Source organism: Trichomycterus rosablanca, chromosome 26, assembly GCF_030014385.1.
Source record: "Trichomycterus rosablanca isolate fTriRos1 chromosome 26, fTriRos1.hap1, whole genome shotgun sequence".
Taxonomy (NCBI): Eukaryota; Metazoa; Chordata; class Actinopteri; order Siluriformes; family Trichomycteridae; genus Trichomycterus; species Trichomycterus rosablanca.
Window position 1 is genome coordinate 5,250,721 of NC_086013.1, and position 22,310 is coordinate 5,273,030.

At 40.9% G+C, this 22,310-nt stretch overlaps 1 protein-coding gene across 1 annotated transcript; it reads right to left on the bottom strand.

Annotated features, from left to right (window-relative positions):
- Window positions 1-11,009: 11,009 nt before the first annotated feature.
- LOC134303407 (PH and SEC7 domain-containing protein 3) lies at window positions 11,010-21,777 on the bottom strand. Its single transcript, XM_062988817.1, has 11 exons — window positions 21,170-21,777; window positions 20,198-20,278; window positions 19,919-20,090; window positions 18,799-18,888; window positions 18,311-18,354; window positions 18,030-18,202; window positions 16,947-17,017; window positions 16,294-16,439; window positions 14,708-14,852; window positions 12,269-12,415; window positions 11,010-11,705 (listed from the first exon to the last, which is right to left on the bottom strand). Exons 3-11 carry the CDS (start codon window positions 19,946-19,948, stop codon window positions 11,412-11,414), a joined length of 1,140 nt encoding a protein of 379 aa, XP_062844887.1. The 5' UTR covers window positions 19,949-20,090; window positions 20,198-20,278; window positions 21,170-21,777; the 3' UTR covers window positions 11,010-11,411.
- Window positions 21,778-22,310: the final 533 nt, after the last annotated feature.

Below are 22,310 nucleotides of genomic sequence, written 5' to 3' on the forward strand. Positions count from 1 at the left end.
TGTGGGTATGTCAAAAGAGCATTTGACATGGCCATTGATGGTGAATGAAAGGCAATGGCTTGCATATACACTGATCAGCCATAACATTAAAACCACCTCCTTGTTTCTACACTCACTGTCCACTGTTCTTCAATAGTCAGGACCACTACAGAGCAGGTATTATTTAGGTAGTGAGTCATTCTCAGCACTGCAGTGACACCGACATGGTGGTGGTGTGTTAGTGTGTGTTGTGCTGGTATGAGTGGATAAGACACAGTACAACACCTCACTGTCCCTGCTGGACTAAAAATAGTCCACCAACCAAAAATATCCAGCCAACAGCACCCTGTGGGCAGCGTCCTGTGACCACTGATGAAGGTCTTGAAGATGACCAACTCGAACAGCAGCAATAGATAATAGAGCGATCGTCTCTGACTTTACATCTACAAGGTGGACCAACTAGGTAGGAGTGTCTAATAGAGTGGACAGTGAGTGGACACGGTATTTTAAAAACTCCAGCAGCGCTGCTGTGTCTGATCCACTCATACCAGCACAACACAAACTAACACACCACCACCATGTCACCACCCAAATAATACCTGCTCTGTGGTGGTCCTGTGGTGGTCCTGACCATTGAAGAACAGGGTGAAAGCGGGTTAAAAAAGTATGTAGAGAAACAGATGTACTACCAGTAAACAGATGTACTACCATTAACCACCATCATTGAAGGAATTCCTGACTGTGACCTGCATAATTGTTAAAAAACGTTAGCATATGTTGACTAATTAGTGTATAGAGTGAGAGCCTTAATGACTCAGACCAACTGTCACCTCTACAGCTTCTTTCCACAGGCCATCACCATACTTAACATGGACTATTCCCACATTCCCCCACCTTAACAAAAGCACATAGACTTCAACAAACAAACATGCTGCACATCACACGCACCTTATTTACTCTCAGTGTACTTTACTATACATCTGTATTGCACACTTTATCAGATGCTATGCTGTTGTTATTGCTGCTGTGTCATTTATTCTTTGTTTACATATAGTATAACTTTTCAATTCTCTATCTGAAGTCTTCAGTTTACTGTACTGTACATCTTCATTGTGCACCTTGTCTGCTGCTGTTCTTGCATTCTATGTTTTTATATACTGTAGTATACCTTTCTATTATTTAATTAGATGTTTATATGTCGACACCTGCACCAAGAGAAATTCCTTGTACACCTGGTACAGTAAACCCTTGAGTTACGAACGGTTTACAATATGAACATTTTGGGTTACGAACGATCTTTTTCAACTTAACGTATGAACAAAATGACTACAAACCGAAATTCGCGAAACACGTGACGTCACGAACAAGTTGACTGACCGTCTCTCTCTATATATATATGGTGAGCAAACATTAGGACAGCGGACGGTGTTTTTCCGGTGTTTTCTTTATATTTATATCCCCAGAAAAGGTGCAGAGAAAGCGCAGTTTTTTGTTGCTGTATAATTACTCCTGCCAGTAGATGTCACTGTGTATCAGACAGAGGGGACAGTGAGTAAGAGAGAAGAAGGAAGTTGTTCTTTCGTGAAATTACACCTACAATATACAGCGCTACTGAAATAAAGAAGGAAATAATAGAGAAATATGAGTTATATGTTGTTTCTGGTAGATGTTTATGGTGTATGGTACAGCACACGTACTGTACTGAAATGTGATGTGTTTATGTACAGTACTACTGTGTATTGTTGTTTATTATTGTTTATTACAGGAATGTCTACTCTATAATTTAAGAGCATTTAAAACATTAGAGAGGTTAGGTAAGGGGAGGGTTTGGGAGGTCTGGCACAGATTATTTCTTATGGGAAAAATAGGTTTAACTAACGAACATTTTGACTTACGAACAGCCCTTTAGAACCAATTAAAATTTGTAAGTCAACGGTCTACTGACTACTATTCGGAAAAATAAATTTTATTCTATAATGTAATAGGTGCAACTTTTTCCTGTTATGTGGGCACAGACAATTGATCAGTTACAGCCAATCATAATAATAATCAAGGAATTGTAGTCTAAAATATTACAATACATTGTTTAACTTTCTATACCATCACATTAATAGTCATAGTTGCTGTATGTACATTTTGACTCATTAAAAAAACCCACAGAAGCATATTAGTTCCAATTCCAATTTCATATAGACAACTCCAATATCTCATATCCTATATTTTAGTGGTGTCATTTTTTTGGTACAACCCATTTGCTTGTCACATTAGCTTCTTAATACCCCCTTTCACAGGTATGTTTTTTTTTAGCATTTGTTTTAGCTATTGCAAAGTGTTTAAGTGGCTGCCTAGCTTAGAGGCATTAAAACTCCTGACTTTTGACTACCTTCACCATTTGGCCACACTGCTTCTACTGTCAACATTGCCTGAAGTAATGTGTTGCATCTCAGCTACACCTTACATGCAGCCAGTATACTGCATGATGGATCTATCCATTTAACAACATTCTGTAATAGGTTGCAAACTTAGGAGACCAGTGGTTGAATTTGTAAAAGAGTTATGTTCTTATTCTTACTTGATATAACACTTCAGTTGCTCAACAGACCAGAGTCTCTGTTGTCATATATTGTGTCCCATAACGTACCTCAGGTTTTCAATGGCAGACAGGGCTGGACTGCAGGCAGGCCAACCTAGCACTTGTAAGGGGTGTGTAGTGATGAATGATAAAGTTGGGCTTTGTTGTTGCTTTTACCATTGATATTCACCCTCACAAGGTTTGGACCCACTGTGCAGAAAAGAGATATAGAAATGTGCTAGGTTGTGCTTGTGTCACTTTAATGCAGCAAGAACTGCACTAAGCTGGATTCCATCTCAGGGTGGATGTGTTCAAGAGGAGTTCGTTACCCACTGGGTTACACAGGGCGGAGTGATACAATGCTGGGAACGCTTACTCAGGGTGGAAGTGTTGCCAGATTGAGCGGCTTTCCACCAAATTGAGCGGTTTTCCACCAAAATGGGCAGATCATAAATAATGCATTTTAAAAACTTGGTAGGCTACTTCAAACATGCAAGCAAAAACAATTTGTCCTGTATGATTACTGATTTGTACATTTTAAGATATTAATTTGTAGGTCATGGTGGTTTAATTGGTTTATTATTACTGTGTTTGGACGGTTTTTCATGCATTTTGGCAGAGTTTGAAAAGGTTTTTGGCTGGAAACCACTGTTGCAATCTGGCAACCCTGGCTAGACAAGCGGCGGAGTGATACAATACTGGTAACGCTTGTGTGTCTGCGCAGTACGAACACACGAGGTAACTAAAACGCGTTGGCGCTTACGCTGCTTAAAGTAACGCCTAGGTGAACGTCAACAGCACCCGAATCACCTCGGCAACACTGCTCACGTTCAAAATTAATTTCTAAATTCTTTCTATACTTGTCTGTTCTTTTCTTAAAATGCTCTTTTCTGAATGTCTAAATATATATATAAATACCTCTCGGGAACACCCAATAGCATACCGGCTCAGTCAGTGGCTATCAAAGACTCAGCACTATGTTTTTGGGAACGCGCATTAATATAGTACTGGGAACAGGTGTTGCAAATGTTCATTAATGAGCGCGATGGCCTGTGGGAAATGTAGTCATTAATGTAGGCATCAAACTACGGCGTGCCGCTGGGCGCTTTGTATTTCCCACGCTAGAGGCAGAAGCCGCTCACCCCGTTACAGCATTTATATATTACAATATATATTATTTATGGCAAGCCAAACAGGAAATATATAGCAAACACTGATATATATATGGAATGAAACTCAATATATAAAAAATGAATATATATATATATATATATCTGTTTTCATTCTATATATATCAGTTTCATTTTATATATATCGATTTTTTTTCCATATATATTAGTTTCATTCCAAATATATCAAGTTTCATCCCATATATATCAGTGTTTGCTATATATCTCCTGTTTGGCTTGCCATAATTATTATATATTATATATTGATACTCAGTATTACAGTGCAAGCGACTGAAAAATCACACTGACCTTATTTTGATGATTTGCACTTAATGGTGTCAGCCAGGTTTATGTAGTCTGGACAGTAGCTGCTGATACCAATTCTCAAGCAGACTTTCAAGTGTTCATCAGTAAGGGTGGACCGATATTGAGACTTAACCATTTCCATGTGGGAAAAGGCTGATTCACACAAGTAGGTTGATCCAAAAATGCTGCACGTTTGGACATTTTTTCTTAGCCGGCAAGTTCCAAAATTGTCAAACAGAGCCCTTGACTTCATATGAATGTCAGATTGTAGGGTTAAAAATTCTGTATGTAACATAATATTTGAATATTCTCCATCAGCTCCTTCCACGTAAGAACGAAACATTCGTCTTTGCAGTGTTCTTGCCTGACTCGAACCGTTTTTGGTTTCTTTTACATTTACAGCATTTAGCAGACGCTTTTATCCAAAGCGACTTACACAATGAGCAGAACACGATGAGCAATTGAGGGTTAAGGGCCTTGCTCAAGGCTCAACTTGGTGGTGGTGGGGCTTGAACCGGCAACCTTCTGTTTACTAGTCCAGTACCTTAAACACTAAGCTATCACTGGTTTCTTTGTGCTTGGTTGCGCACTCGTCTTCACAAACAGTGTAGGTTACAAATAGAAAAACGCAAAAATGGCACAGACTGGCTACTGATGAATGAAAACGTTCTAGATTATCTGTGCTTTAGGCGGGCTGAGGTGTAGCTATGGTAACAAACTGCAAATTAAAGAAACAGTGGCGACATTTCATGTTAATCACGTTGACCTGTTTCAGTGAGGCGCGATCTACCAGGGTGCACTGTACGGTCGACTGGTCGATCGCGATCGACGTAGTGGGCACCCCTGGTCAAAAATCACCCACCAATTTGATTATCAACAGATAAAATCCCCTCGCAGCCTTATTCACAAAGTTTGTGATGAATGACAGGTAGCTTTGGGTTTTAAAATGTAATTAAGCTGTCTTATTTTAGGTTTAGTGAAGGCGGGTCATTTCTGACCCTTACGACTAGAGGAGTAAATAGAATGTTAAGTCAACACAAGGGTAAATATAGGATATTTCCAACTGCATTTCAGGCAAAACCAAGTTTTAAAACCACTGTATTAAAGAATTGTGTGGAAACTGTGGAGAAGATCATTTTCTGTTTAAGAACAATAGCAATGTGTACAAAATAATGCCCATAAATATGGTATTCTGAGTTTGGTGTGAAAGAACTTGACTGGGCTGGACAAAGCCCTGAAGTAAGTCAACCCTATCCCACCTTGAATGGAAGTGAATCCTGCAGTTATGTTCTAAAATATAATGGAAAGCTTTCCAGAAAAGTGAAGGCTTTTCCAAAGGAAACCAGATACAGAATTTACGGTCAGGTATTTTGAAGTGCAACAGATTAGGTAGGAGCCAGTGAGGTTGGAGAAAAGAATGTCAAAGAACCATGTTTGCAGTGGCTAAGTGGCAGCCAAGACCCTTAATGAAGGCGAACCTCTACTCGCCTTTTTAATTACTCAACCAGGCCTGACTGGCTAACACAAAGCTCTTCAGCGAAGCAGACGGAGAGAACAAAAACACGACTCTTGTAGGCTCAGCAGCAGCCCAGACTCCCTGTAATCACACTCTTCCACAGTCACGGCCACTACACGAGCGGAGAGGTACAACCGGATGGTACTCAGAACCAGCGGGGTTGTCACGCTTCACAGGCATGGAGCGTTCACCTATGTCGTGAACTCACCCTGCTGTTGGGGGTCTACACTATACTAACATGAAATAAAATGAAGTCTTCATTATACTGTAGTCGCTATATAGTCCTATAGTAGGTCGGGTACGTTGAACGTCATTGCCGTACAGCCTGTCTTCAGTGCTAATGTGAATCAAATGAACACCCACAACTGCAGAAAGTAAACAAACAAAAAGTCTTAATTATCCACCTAATTTTTGTTAAATTGCATAAGAAAAACTATCCAATTATCTAAATAAATCTTCCTCTAGAGGATTAGCTTTAAAAGCATCAAATTAACATCTTAGCAGCAATGATGTGGGTAGAGTGAAAAAAGTGGTCCAATAGAAACAGAAATTAATGATCTAGTTAATTAATTAAAACCCAATTATCTTTGCATAGAGGGCATTCTGCAGAATGTAACTCTGTTAAAGGATAGTACAAATGATGTATCATTTTGTCCTGTCAGAGGTCAAAGTTGTTGGTCAAACCTAGAACTGAAAACGTATTTGGTTCACTGATTTTACATTTAGAACCTTGAGACTGGATGAACGTTGGATATACAAATTGTCTTCTTGTATTAAAACCACCTCCTTGTTTCTACACGGCTCCACTTACCATATAGAAGCATTTTGTAGTTCTACAATTACTGACTGTAGTCCATCTGTTTCTCTGCATACTTTGTTAGCCCCCTTTCATGCTGTTCTTCAATAGTCAGGACTCTCCCAGTACCACTACAAGGTGGAACAACTAGGTAGGAGTGTGTAATAGAGTGGACAGTGAGTGGACACGGTATTTAAAAACTCCAGCAGCGCAACACACACTAACACACCACCACCATGTCAGTGTCACTGCCGTGCTGAGAATGATCCACCACCTAAATAATACCTGTAGTGGTCCTGTGAGGGTCCTGACCAGTGAAGAACAGCATGAAAGGGGGCTTATTATGTATGCAGAGAACCAGATGGACTACTGTCAGTAATTATAGAACTACAAAGTGCTCCTATATGGTAAGTGGAGCTGATAAAATGGACAGTGTGTAAAAACAAGGAGGTGGTTTTAATGTTATGGCTGATCGGTGTATATTAACCCTTTAATGGTCTTACTTTGAGTTTTGTTTGGGCCGTATCTACTGCTTGGTTGATATGTGTTAAACCCATATATATTGGTAGATGGTTTTAAGAAAACAGCCTTTCTGTAAGGTGTAAGGTATTAATATACCTGGGAGAGGGTACCAATTCAACACAGAACACATAATTACACATTGTTCTTCACATACACCTAGGGACAATTAAAATCACCTAACAGTATTTGATTGTATTGAAGTAATGAAGTAATGGAGGAAATTAAGATAATCAACCAAGAAGGACACGGACACATGAGGAAAACAAGCAAAACTCCAGACAATGCCTGGAGGCTAGGACTGAACCCAGGTCCAAAGAGCTCATGTTGCTCTTGGGCACTCGCTCCACCAGCCACCATGCCACCATTATTGGAAATGTAAACACTTGATATTTTGTTGTTATAAATAAAATAGCTTTTTCATTTTGAGTTTGCAAGGGTATGCCAAGGCTGACACCTCAATACATATTGTAGTTTCCTAATGGAAGTAAGCACACACACATAAGTACAATCTTTATTGTCTATTTCCCCCTGCAATTTATTAGAAACACCAACAAATTGTTTAAATGCCGTGTTAATACTTAAAACATCCTTCAAACCCAACCAAAATATTTTACAGTATCCACAGCACGTGGTGTTTACAGTCGAATCGCTAACCACTGTCGATCATTAACTAAAACGATTGGACCCGCTTGCTCAGACTGATGAGTAAACACTGTAGTGCATATATATATATATCTTTCTTCAGTAGGTGTTTAATCATTTTCTGACTCATTGAGGGCCTGATGGAAGCTGTTCCTTCAGATGTGTTTACACATCAACAACCTGTGTTTAGCTTATCTGATTCTGAGGCCCGAGATCTTTATCGGCCTGACGCATCCCGACAATACCGGAGCCTACAGGTACAATCAGTCATTCCTTCAATCAATCATGGCGTCTACAGCAGCCCGACATCAAAATGAGAGGATACGAGGCTCTTCCTAATACAGTGGGTTCATTCAGATATCAAATTGAGATTTCATTGTGGAAAAATGACCCCCTCAGTACTGGGCCTACTGTTAATGCAAAGAATGATATCAGGTTCCAAAGGAGCTTACTGAGCTAGAGTAAGTTCGTTCATTCAATCACAGGGTCTTGGACATATTGCCCAGACATAGCCAGTCTGTATTTAGACGCCCAACCACCTAACAACACTGCCAAGGATTCAAACCCGGGATCTTAGATCTCAGTCTTAGTGGACTAAAACAATTTACTGCTGCACTACCTAAACGTCTGAGCTACAGCACTACTATTGATGCACTGAATCAATTGTGGGAGTTGAATTAGTGTCAATACATCATATAGTAACAAATAAACTGTGGGTAATTATTAAATCATTAACACACACACATACAGAAATTTTTTATATTTTCAGTTAATCTGACTGCATGTCTTTAGGCTTGTGAGAGCACCCGAAGGAAAACCCTGTGGACACGGGGAGAACATGCAAGCTCCACACAGAAAAGACACTTGCCAGTTGGCCAGGGAATCAAACCCAGGCCCACCCAATTATTAAATCAATATCAATGAACGTATCACAATAAGTGTTAATAATATAATATTAGAATAAAACAATGGCATTTAGACATGTCTTGAAGACGTCTTCCCATGCCTAAACAATTCCCCCCGTAACGCTTCCAGTAAGTCGCTTGGCTGCTCCAAATTGGCCCCAAATGTGAATATTTCTGCCCTCTGCCCAGTGGTACCTTGTAACTCAACTTCCCTTAAACTCAAAATCTTTGAAACTCAGCGCCCTTTGTTGAGAAATTTGTACCCTTAAACTCCGCGTTTCCCTTTAACTCGACGTGTGCGACTGCCAATTTGCTCAGCGCTCGGCTCGAGTGGTGCGGTAAAACATCATGCAATTTTTCTCCTGTTGCACTTTTAAACTTGTGTTACAGCTCAAGGTTCTGAGAAATTGTAAAAATCAGCTTTTCAGAGAGTCTAAAATGCTCATCATTAAAAAAAAGTAACATAATGTATTAAAAGAACGACACAGAAACACTAAACCTCTCGTAATTATTACTGCTTATAGGTTCTCTTCACTAATTAAGGTAAAGTGCAGGTTTTATTGTATTTTTGATACATTTTTAACTGTTTTTGAATTGTATTTCAGTGTTTTTATATTATATCTGTGTTATTTCCAGTGTACAAGTGTCAAAAACAACCCCATTATTTTACATTAGCCTAAAATATATGCAGTTCCACAGGACCATGGAACACATTAACAGGTTTCCCAAACATCCTTATGGGAAACAAAAATACCTTGAAACTCAACGCCACTCTCAGAACCAATTGTTCGTTGAGTTTCAAGGTACCACTGTAAAACCTCCAACCTGTACATCACTTACCTGGACTGGTGTCACAGAATCACAGAAACGATTCAGGCAAGGTGTGGACTGGTCTTTGGGGTGGGGGCAGATATGCTACACCAATATTAATGTTTTTAAGAAAATTATATTTTAAAAAAGGCTGTACTTTTTTATAACAAAATCTTACATACGTTTGACAAAAAATCTGTAAAATTTGATTGATAATAATTTATTTATATCAACATAAAACTGACACAAAAAAACACAATGTGCAAAAATTACATTTTTTGAAGGAGATGCAAAATGTATCGTAAAAATTAACAAAGTACAGATGACAGAAAGCACATCACACACATTTTACAGTGCACTGAAGTTTCAAAAAGTGTGTGTGTGTGTGTGTGTGTGTGTAATATAAATAATAATAATTACATGTTCAACAATACCCCCTTGTGGACAGTAACATTCATTACACTAGAAAAGATTGAACAATATTATGACCTGAAAACGATAGAATTGTAAACACACTTTAAAGACGAACTGTCTATATCCACTTCTATGACATATTGATATATATTACTTATTTAAAAGGGACAACATAAGACTGAAAAGTTCGTTGAGTGATTGAAAACACCCGTTTTTAAATTCTTATTTGCATTTTCTCCCCATTTTCCTCCCGATTAAGCGCAATTAATTAGTCTTCCGCTGCTGAGGGATACCCGATCGCATCCGAGGAGAGCACGCCGCTGTACACGCCCTCATCTTCTCGCCCCTGCATTCTGCACAGGCGTCTCTTCCGCCAATCACAGTGTATGAAGAGCCATCCACCCACCCACACATAGTCCGACCCCCGTATACGGCCCATAGAATACGGTGGCCAATTATTATCTGCTGCAGGCACTGCTAATTATGCCCGCCAGATGGCGCCCAGCCGACCGGTGGCAATGCCGAGTTTTGAACCGATGAGTTCAGAATCTCAGTGCTGGTGTGCTAGAGGAATATGGTAATGATTTTTTAATAACAGGGAATAAAAGAAGCATGAACAGAAAGGCTCAGTTGTTTAAGCGCAAGGATGGGTTAAAATTCACCACCTACAATATACACAGATCAGCCATAACATTAAAACCACCTCGTTTCTACACTTTGAAGCACTTTGTAGCTCTACAATTACTGACTGTAGTCCACCTGTTTCTCTACATACTTTTTTAGCCTCCTTTCATGCTGTTCTTCAATGGTCAGGACTCTCCCAGGACCACTACAGAGCAGGTATTATTTAGGTAGTGGATGATTCTCAGCACTGCACTGACACTGACACGGTGGTGGTGTGTTAGTGTGTGTTGTGCTGGTATGAGTGGATCAGACACAGCAGCGCTACTGGAGTTTTTAAATACAGTGTCCACTTATTGTCCACTCTATTAGACACTCCTACCTAGTTGGTCCACCTTGTAGACGTAAAGTCAGAGACGATCGCTCATCTATTGCTGCTGATCTTCATCAGTGGTCACAGGACGCTGCCCACGTGGCGCTGTTGGCTGGATATTTTTGGTTGGTGGACTATTCTCAGTCCAGCAGTGACAGTGAGTCGTTTAAAAACTCCAGCAGCAAGGCTGTGTCTTATCCACTCATACCAGCACAACACACACTAACACACCACCACCATGTCAGTGTCACTGCAGTGCTGAGAATGATCCACCACCTAAATAATACCTGCTCTGTAGTGGTCCTGGGAGAGTCCTGACCATTGAAGCATGCAGAGAAACACATGGACTACAGTCAGTAATTGTAGAACTACAAAGTGCTTCTATATGGTAAGTGGAGCTGATAACATGGACAGTGAGTGTAGAAACAAGGAGGTGGTTTTAATGTCTTGTGTTACTGAGCAGCTGTAGGGCCATTAGAATTTACAGCAAAGCAATTGTAGCCTCAACGGAAAATTATGATATAATATGATAACGGATATTTCCTTCAGCACAGCTAAGCTATACAGCTAAGACTCTTGTACACCACAACTGTCCCAATAATCCTATGCCTAATGCCTGATGCCTGATGCCTAATCAGAATCAGTGCGTGGTATGTGGATTACGACGTAGCCCTTTTTGTTGAAGCTGTATCTATTTAGCTCGGTCCTCATGTGATGTATCTTAAATTAGATGCAACAAATTTTAAATTAGACCATAACAGTTCAAACTCAAAGGATTTCATTCTATTATAGCTCTTTGTTACGTCGTGGAATAACTATCTTACGATACGTCCGTCTCTCCGAAATGTTACGCCTCACTTTTACCACGGGTTGAGCAGCCAGTTCTAATTCTATCGACGGACTGGAATGCGATCTTTTCAGCCCCGAATCCATCTCGCTTTCTTCCTTTTCCTCTTCAACCGCCCCTTTCCACAACTCCTGGTCAAACAGCGTGAGGTCTATGCTGCCTACCCGCTCCGAGGGCTTCACAAGAGTCTGCCAGATCTCCAGGATGTGAATGTAAGCTTCGTACCGACTGATCTGTGTGAAGAGAGGAAAGGCAGGGGTGATGGACACATCTAAATAACAGTATCTGTTGCATAAATGTGGATGCAAATACATCGTACAAACCCAAAATGAAGTTAAATTGATTTGGCGAGAAACGTGTACCCTTAAACTCAACGTTTACCTTAAACTCAACGTGTTCAGCTTTTTTATTACACTATTTATTCAATTTCAAATTAACAATGAACAGCCGCTTTGTTCAGCGCTTGGATTGAGCGGTGCGCTAAAACGTCATCAAAGTACGCATATGAGACGAATCTGCATTTGTGTTCAGTAACCATCAAATTCACTCTGAAAGCTCCACATGTATCTGAGTTTAGCTGGATTTTTCTCCTGTTTCACTTTTAAACTTGTGTTATAGCTCGGGGTATCTGAACCTCTGAGAAGGTTCAGATAGAAGGCATATAGGCTGTTTTACTAATAAATATGGACCAAGTCAATATCAGTGCTCCATTTTTAGAGTAAGATCTTCGGCGAGTAAATATGGATGTAATGACTAGGTGTGCAGATACTTCTGGCCATGTAGTGTCCAGACAAACCTCATGCTGGAGGTACTCCTCTCTTTGTCTGTGTTCCTCCATCTCTCTGGCTTTGACCCGGCGGCTCTCTTGTGCCCCCTGCTGTAGTACGCTGAGGTCTTCCTGAAAGGATCGGAGCATGGAGCCATGAGATTGTAGCTGCCTCTCCTGTTCACACACACACACACACACACACACACACACACACACACACACACACACACACACACACACACACACACACACACACACACACACACACACACAAGATCATACGTTACAAAAAAAAACTAACACTTGAAGAGTAAGTAGTAAAGAAAGTAAAGAAACTACCACTTTGTCAATTTTAAAGATAGATACAGTATATGGACTAGAGGTATATTGAATAAAGTTATTTAACTGTCTATTTAAATATGAACAAAAACAGTCCAGTCCAAATATCTGGAAAACATGGACAAACTGGGCTATAAAAATATTCTTTATTGCTTATTATTTTGATCTTCATTTATATATACACGATCAGTCATAACATTAAAACCACCTCCTTGTTTCTACACTCACTGTCCATTTGATCAGCTCCACTTACCATATAGAAGCCCTTTGTAGTTCTACAATTACTGACTGTAGTCCATCTATTTCTCTAATACCTTTTAAACCTGCTTTCACCCTGTTCTTCAGTGGTCAGGACCCCCAAAGGACCACTACAGAGCGGGTATTATTTAGGTGGTGGATCATTCTCAGCACTGCAGTGACACTGACATGGTGGTGGTGTGTTAGTGTGTGTTGTGCTGGTATGAGTGGATCAGACACAGCAGCGCTGCTGGAGTTTTTAAATACCGTGTCCACTCACTGTCCACTCTATTACACACTCCTACCTAGTTGGTCCACCTTGTAGATGTAAAGCCAGAGACGATCGCTCATCTATTGCTGCTGTTTGAGTTGGTAATCTTCTAGACCTTCATCAGGTTGTCACTGGATGCTGCCTATGGGGCGCTGTTGGCTGGATATTTTTGGTTGGTGGACTATTCTAAGTCCAGCAGGGACAGTGAGTTGTTTAAAAACTCCAGCAGCACTGCTGTCTGATCCACTCATACCAGCACAACACACACTAACACACCACCACCATGTCAGTGTCACTGCAGGGCTGAGAATGATCCACCACCCAACTAATATTTACTCTGTAGTGGTCCTGTGGGGGTCCTGACCATTGAAGAACAGCATGAAAGGGGGCTAACAAAGTATGTAGAGAAACAGATGGACTACAGTCAGTAATTGTAGAACTACAGTAAGTGGAGCTGATAAAATGGACAGTGTGTGTAGAAACAAGGAGGTGGTTTTAATGTTATGGCTGATCGAATATATGTGGAACCTCGATTTAACGGACCCTAACACACTATTTAACGGATTTAACACACACCTGGGTATCGTATGGCCCCTGGCCCACTTCTGGCCCATTGGGTGTCTCTGACCGGCCCGCATGAGGTCAGTGGTAATTAGAAATAAGACGTAAATAAATGTACATCATACATGCAATACAATACCATTGTTTTTATGTTGAAGGGACTGTTATTTTTCCAGTTTACCTTAATTTGTACCTTAATAGAACTGTGAGTGCGACTGATACAAAATGTATGAATTTTGTATAAACAAAACATGTTTTTTGTTAGTTTGAATCTTCTATGAAGCTTAATAAGACTAGAGAACACATATCAAGGGATCTGAGACCATTCATCCATAGGGAATCTCCCTAGATTCTTTAGATTCCAAGGTCCTCCCAGGTTTTCTATAGGGTTTAGGTCAGGGAACTAAGATTGCTAGGCAAAAACCTTGATTCTGGTCATTGTCCTGCTGGAGGATCCAACCATATCCCATTTTAATGCCTAGTTCACACTACACAATTTCTGGCCTGATTTTCGCTCGGCGACGGGAGCAACTCGGCGTTCGCTCAGCGTTCGAAACTCGGCTCTCAATCGCTGTGTGTGAACTACCCAACAACTCGCCGAGCGAACTTTGTGAAATCTGGCTTAAACACTGAAGATGATCGAGTATTTTGACAGCAATGGCTTCTTCAGGCAACTCTGGTTCTGCAAGTAAGCATCTGATTGATAGGACCCCAAGACCTCACTCATATCTGCAATCCCCCAGCCTTGAAGATTCTTTGGTCACTCAAAAGATCTTCCATCTTGTGTGTGTGTGATCAAAATAGCCATGCATCCTGTTCAGGCCAATCTGTAGCATCTCCATTTGTTTAAACGTCTTCATTATTGCCCCGATAGTGGACCTCTCACTGTGAACTTCAGGGTGCCAATGTTTGAAGAGTGCACTGTATTTCTAACCACGAACAAAGACACACTATTCGGCCTGAAGTGTGCAGATATGACAGTTGAAATCGAAACGTTCTCCAGCTATTATTTGCATAAGAAAAGCTTTAACTGAAATGCAAAGTGTCGTGTTGCGTACCAGAGTAAGTGCAGACTGAGTCGCTGGCAGGATGGGTCTGCAGAACTTCTTCTGAGAGCCGACAGCGGCGGGGAATGGAGGAGAGGAATACAGAGAGCTCACCAGGTTGATGCGGCCAATCCAGGAGTTCATCTGTTCTGTTGACCTACAAAACAATAGCCACGTTTACTTGCCTCCTGATAGTAGAATAAGTCTATTTATACACCACAATCATAAAATATTAGTCCAATTGAGGCTATTCCAAATACAATTTCTATCTGGGTGAACGATGTGGGTAATCCTTCAAATAATCTGTTAAATAGAAGAATAATAGCCATAAAAATAGGCAATAAAAACCTGGTATGTCTAGTTTGTTGTTTCATGGATGTGTGTATATTGTTCTCGACTAATTTTTGGCATTTACCAGACGCTTTAATCCAAAGCGACTTACAATTATCATTTAATACAATTTAAGCAAATTAGGGTTGAGAGCCTTGCTCAGGGGGTCAACAGTGGCAACTTGGTGATGGGGCTTGAACCGGCAACCTTCTAATTACTAGTCAAGTACCTTAAGTGCCGAGATACCATGTCCTTTTATCACTACACACTTGACAAATCTCAGCGGGGCTATTGGTCAGCCGGGCATATACAAATATATGAATGATTATACACTGATCAGCCATAATATTAAAACCGCCTCCTTGTTTCTACACTCACTGTCCATTTTATCAGCTCCACTTACCATATAGGAGCACTTAGTAGTTCTACAATTACTGACTGTAGTCCATCTGTTTCTCTACATACTTTTTTAGCCTGCTTTCACTCTGTTCTTCAATGGTCAGGACCCCCACAGGACCACTACAGAGCAGGTATTATTTGGGTGGTGGATCATTCTCAGAACTGTAGTGATACTGACATGGTGAGAATAGTCCACCAACCAAAAATATATGCAGCCAATAGCGCCCCGTGGGCAGCGTCCTGTGACCACTGATGAAGGTCTCAAAGATGACCAACTCGAACAGCAGCAGTAGATGAGCGATCGTCTCTGACTTTACATCTACAAGGTGGATCAACAGGGTAGGAGTGTCTAATAGAGTGGACTGTGAGTGGACACGATATTTAAAAACTCCAGCAGCGCTGCTGTGTCTGATCCACTCATACCAGCACAACACACACTAACACACCACCACCATGTCAGTGTCACTGCAGTGCTGAGAATGATCCATCACTTAAATAATACCTGCTCTGTGGTGGTCCTGTGGGGGTCCTGACCCTTGAAGAACAGGGTGAAACAGACTAAAAAAAGTATGTAGAGAAATAGATAAACTACAGTCAGTAATTGTAGAACTACAAAGTGCTCCTATATGGTAAGTGGAGCTGATAAAATGGACAGTGGTTTTAATGTTATGGCTGATCGGTGTATATACCTTATATACGCATCAAGCCAGCTCACGAAACGTGACGTGACTTACTTCATGAGCTACATGCTGCCGCCATCGAAAGTAGGAAGTGGTCATAATAATGTGATTCAGCTGTGTAAATCAGGCAAACCCATGGTAAATATGTAAAACGTGTGTGTGGTATTGTTTGCATGGTTTATCGCTTACGCTGCTTCAAAGAGGAAGACCCTCCAGTCTGCTGTCTGTAGGCGAAATACGTTAGGCCTCTTGGTGTAGTCCTGTGCTCTCTCCGCCAGGGCATGATGAACACTCACTACCTCCTCTGAGCTCTGCCAGTCCTTTCTGTACTCGTCCTAAAAAGGAAAAAGAAAATACATGATCATTCCACAAATGCTTGGTCATCCTTGTTTAAATTTCATGTTTTATTAAGTTTCTAAGCATGAATTGGAAGTGTATTTATGGTAGAAATCACAAGTTATGTATCTCCACTGTAAAATATGGTGGTGGAAGCATCATGTTATTGGGTCTGCTTTTTAGCAAGAGGGATTGTGGTCAGGACTGATGAGAAATACACGGCTGTCCAGGTTTTTGCAGTATTACATCCCACTGTTTATTGATTTTCTTAATAAATGTTAATAGTCTTTGCTGATTGTGACATATTAAAAGAAATACAACAGAATTTGCATGTGTAAGTTAAGGCACATTTAATTATTTGTTCATATCTTTTGCAGATAAATAGAAATTGCACAGGAACAATTAAAAAATTGCCTTATTTTCTGTGTTTTTAATTATCAAAACATGGTATTTTTTTTCCTAAAAATATTTAAATAAATAAAAATATTTAATAAATAAAAAAATACCTTTTGTAAGTAAAGCACCATTCCCTTTAGTACTGCATAAAAGGTCTTCCAACGCCTTTTTCCCCATGGAGCTGTTTCACAGTTTTATATGAGGGGGAAAAAAAAGTACTAAATACACATCAATTATATACCAGTGTAAACATGTTGCATAATTTATATACTCTAATAAATGATATTTTAGCCTAGGTCATACATCACAACAGAAAGGTTACACTGATCAGCCATAACATCAAAACCACCTCCTTGTTTCTATGCTCACTGTCCATTTTATCAGCTCCACTTACCATATAGGAGCACTTTGTAGTTCTACAATTACTGACTGTAGTCCATCTGTTTCTCTACATAGTTTTTAGCCTGCTTTCACCCTGTTCTTCAATGGTTAGGACCCCCACATAGCAGGTATTATTTAGGTGGTGGATCACTGTGTGTGTTGTGCTGGTATGAGTGGATCAGACACAGCAGTGCTGCTGGAGTTTTTAAATACCGTGTCCACTCACTGTCCACTCTATTAGACACTCCTACCTAGTTGGCCCACCTTGTAGATGTAAAGTCAGAGACGATCGCTCATCTATTGCTGCTGTTTGAGTTGGTCATCTTCTAGACCTTCATCAGTGGTCACAGGACGCTGCCCACGGGGCGCTGTTGGCTGCATATATTTTTGGTTGGTGGACTATTTCTCAGTCCAGCAGTAACAGTGAGATGTTTAAAAACTCCATCAGCACTGCTGTGTCTGATCCACTCATACCAGCACAACACACACTAACACACCACCACCTTGTCAGTGCAGTGCTTTACAACCTTTACATTTTAATTGAAGTCACATTTATCTGCCCAGTACTTCAAGGTTAAAAGCTCCTAATTGTTATGTTTAGGGCAGTTGTAACCTAGCAGTTAAGGTACTGGACCTGTAATCAAAAGGATGCTGATTCAAGTCTCACCACTCCCAGGCTGTCACTGTTGGGTAAACCCTCAATTGCTTAGACAAAACACTACCACAGTACTGTAAGTCGCTTTGGATAAAAGCATAAAAATGCAGAAAATGTAAATGTAAAATTTGGTGTACAGAAATCCTCGGTCACTTACTGCGCTTGCCATCTATATCCGCATAAGCTTTGCGCTTTAGGAAGCCTTTCTGGAAAACCGTGGCCTTTTTATCATGTGCGAGGTCCTGGAAGGGGTTACTCTTTGAGCGAAGAGTGGCATCTTGATCAGAGTCCTGCTCCAGGGTTATAGAACTCAGCAATTCCTTCTCTTCTCTGATTGAAAAGAGTGAATGAAGAAAAGGATTAAAGAGTAAAAAAGAGCAGAGGTGATATAAAGTGCTGGCAGCAATGAATAAAAATAGATAGTAAAGATCTACTCACACTGCCCACTCAATTTGGTGATTCTTGATAGAGTTATAAAGAGTCTGAAAGACAATTACAGTACGAGTGTTACATGATCAGTCAGTATGTGAGGCTAAATAATCACAACAGAGAGGTGGTGGACAAAACACCTGGAAACATTGGGCACAATGCAGGAATACCAATCTAATAGGGCACAACATTAGGGACACTCAGTGGTACGCTAACCCACTACTGCTGAGATGTCTTGAGTCTGGGGGTAAAGGGGTGCCAAAACCATCTAGACATTGGGAGGTGCACTTGTCAGTGCGCTCTCAATGCCCGTCCCAAACCTGGATAAACATAGAACAGGTTGAGTTCCAGAACAGCTTCAATATTTCTGGAAATGCTCTTAGTTTAATCAACTCAGTGATGGCACAGTAGTTTCAGTCAGTCAGAATTTTAATGTTCTAGATAATCCCGAATGTGCAGAAGCCCAGATGAGTTAAAAAATGACCTATTGCTCTTACCTTTAGCAAATCCTTGCTGAAATTCTCTCCTTCATTCATCCCATCCAGGTTGGATACAAAATCACTCGAGGACATGGCTTTGCCAACATTCTAAAGAACAAAAAACTATTATTTAACATACAGCCATTTGCAAATTCGTTATACTACCATACACTGATCAGCCATAACATTAAAACCACCTCCTGTTTCTACACTCACTGTCCATTTTATCAGCTCCACTTACCATATAGGAGCACTTTGTAGTTCTACAATTACTGACTGTAGTCCATCTGTTTTTCTACATACTTTGTTTTCACCCTGTTCTTCAATGGTCAGAACTCCAACTGGACCACCACAGAGTAGGTATTATTTGTGTGGTGGATCATTCTCAGCACTGCAATGACACTGACATGGTGGTGGTGTGTTAGTGTGTGTTGTGCTGGTATGAGTGGATCAGACACAGTAGCGCTGCTGGAGTTTTTAAATACCGTGTCCACTCACTGTCCACTCTATTAAACACTCCTACCTAGTTGGTCCACCTTGTAGATGTAAAGTCAGAGACGATCGCTCATCTATTGCTGCTGTTTGAGTCGGTCATCTTCTAGACCCTCATCAGTGGTCATAGGACCCTGTCCACGGATCGCTGTTGGCTGGATATTTTTGGTTGGTGGACTATTCTCAGTCCAGCAGTGACAGTGAGGAGTTTGGAAACTCAAGCAGCATTGGTGTGTCTGATCCACTCATACCAGCACAACACACACTAACACACCACCACCATGTCAGTGTCACTGCAGTGCTGAGAATGATCCACCACCCAAATAATACCTGCTCTGTAGTGGTCCTGTGGGGGTCCAGTCAGTAATTGTAGAACTACAAAGTGCTTCTATATGGTAAGTGGAGCTGATAAAAGGGACAGTGAGTGTAGAAACAAGGAGGTGGTTTTAATGTTATGGCTGATCAGTGTATATCAAGAGAACTATTAATTGCTTGTATGTATCAATAAACATTATTTCTGTGTTTAATGAGTCTTCTTGATATCCATTCATTCCTATACACATCACTATAACACCTACAGTATTAAGGTGAGGGGGATTGAATATTTCCTATTGCACATGTACAGTAGCTATGAAGCTGGTCAAACCTGTCCATGGAGGTCTGTGTTCAAAAGCATCACAGCACATGTGAGAGTGAGCACAGCTCCGGCTGAAGAGAAGGAGTCAGGGTTACATTCCTGACAGCGTTTGGAGAAATGCTCCAGCACTCGCTCCCGCTCCTGAGTCTCACCAATTAAAACCACTTCCTTTAGAAAAGACCTACGATTATCAAAAGGTTCACAGGTAAATTTCAATACAACTCAGACATGTAAATAAAAAACTACAATGCAGATTATTTACAAGACACTAAAACTCTGATATCTTACCGAAGAGCTTCATCCAAGCTTTGGTTAGTGAAGTCAAAGAACTTCAGGTACTCCTCCCCAACAGCACGACTGAATGCATTGCTAAGATTAAAGAATAATAATATTATAACATATTTAATAATGTACAACCCCAAATCAGAAGAAGTTGCAAATGCAAATAATAACAAATGACCCTGGCTGACAAGAGCCGAGACTGACACACGCCTTCTCCGACACGTGTGCAGTAGTCGAGTGCATCTTTTCACCTGCACGATGCGAGTTCATATGCGGATCAGCTTTGTGTACGGAGAGCCACACCCTGATCAACGCACTATCCCTCATCTCTGGGCAAGCACTATCAATCAACCTGTATGAACAACAGCCAAGCGTCGTTCATGTGACCACCTTCCCCATATTGTTCTGGCCCCCCTTTTGCTGCCCCATATGCAACAAACTGCGATGCACTGTGTATTCTGACACCTTTCTATCGGAATCAGCATTAACTTCTTCATCAATTTGAGCTACAGTAGCTCGTCTGTTGGATCGGACCACACGTGCATCAATGAGCCTTGGTCGCCCATGACCCTGTCGCCGGTTTACCACTGTTCCTTCCTTGGACCACTTTTTATAGATACTGACCACTGTAGACTGGGAACACCCCACAAGAGCTGCAGTTTTGGAGATTCTCTGACCCAGTCGTCTAGCCATCGCTCAAATCCTTACGCTCACCCATTTTTCTTTCTTCTAACACATCAAGTTTGAGGATAAAATGTTCACTTGCTGCCTAATATATCCCACTCACTAACAGGTGCCGTGATGAAGAGATAATCAGTGTTATTCACTTCACCTGTCAGTGGTCATAATGTTATGCCTGGTCGGTGTACTATAGCTGGGCAGGATTTTATAATAGTATTATTCAAATTACTATTGAGGTTACTTCCATAACCCTAATATTCTGACTCCATATTAAATCAATGATCAAGAACGACTCACTCTTTGTCCAGATGTCGAACCACATCTGTACGCTGAAAATCCTCGAGTCTGTACAGTCTCTCAGCAAGTGTGCGAGCCTTTTCCCTGTCGACAGCCTCTTCTACTTTTCCATTCTTGTAGCAAACCACAGGTTCTACCACTGTAGGCTCCACTGCTTGATCTTTCAGATCTTCCTCTGGCACACACACATGTTCTGAAGACAACTCCACTTTTACCTCGTCTTGCTGTTTACATTCAGTGTGGTCTTGCTCAGTCTGTTGGATTGTTTCTTGACTGTTCTTTAATTCTAAGGGCTGTGAGGTTTCTGTTTCAGAGGAACATTCAGACTGTCCAGTGGGTTTAGTATCGATAAGGCTTTCTGATTGGCTCGACTCGTCTGTAGATTCAGTCGTAGTGGGACATTCCGACTGGTTTGATTCTTCTGACTGTGTTTTGTCCACTAAACTGTCTGATTGTTTTGTCTGTTCATCTGGGTTACTTGTGGACTCTTCAAATGGTGGAAGTTCTGTGTATTCAGGAAGCTCTACTTCCACCAAACCTTCTATCAGCTCTTCACAGATTGGTTCTTCTGGTTTAACTGTAGATTCTTGCAAAGTTTCAAAATGTTGTAACTCCAGTGTCCCATGATTAATGACCAGTGTGGCCTGCTGTAACTTTTCTGAACTTCCTGCTGTCCCTGACTGCTCTGCTGATGAGTTCTCTGGCTCTTCCATTAGCTTCATACTTTCAGATCTTTCAACCTGTATGAGCTCCTGTTCTGGTGGGTCTAAAATGCTGGGTGAATGCATTTGATCGGGTTCCTTGCTTTGTTTTGGATTTTCCTGTTCAGATTTCTGGTCACCTGGCCTAGACTCATCAATAATATCAGAGTTCTCTTCACAACTTGTTGTGATAAGATGATCCTCAGTGTAGATCACCATGTCCTCTTTCTCTTTTTCTTCAAGTGCTTGCTCTGGATAAGTCAAAAGATCTTGTGCTGTGTCTGTTTCTATGTGTTGCTCTTCTAGAACGTCTGAATTCTGAGGAGCTGACTGGATCGCCAAGTCCGTTAAGCAAGAACTGTCATTTTTATCCCCATTCTTGTCACATTCAACTGACAATTCATTCTTGTCGTCCTCTGATGTTGGTGATGACTCTGAAA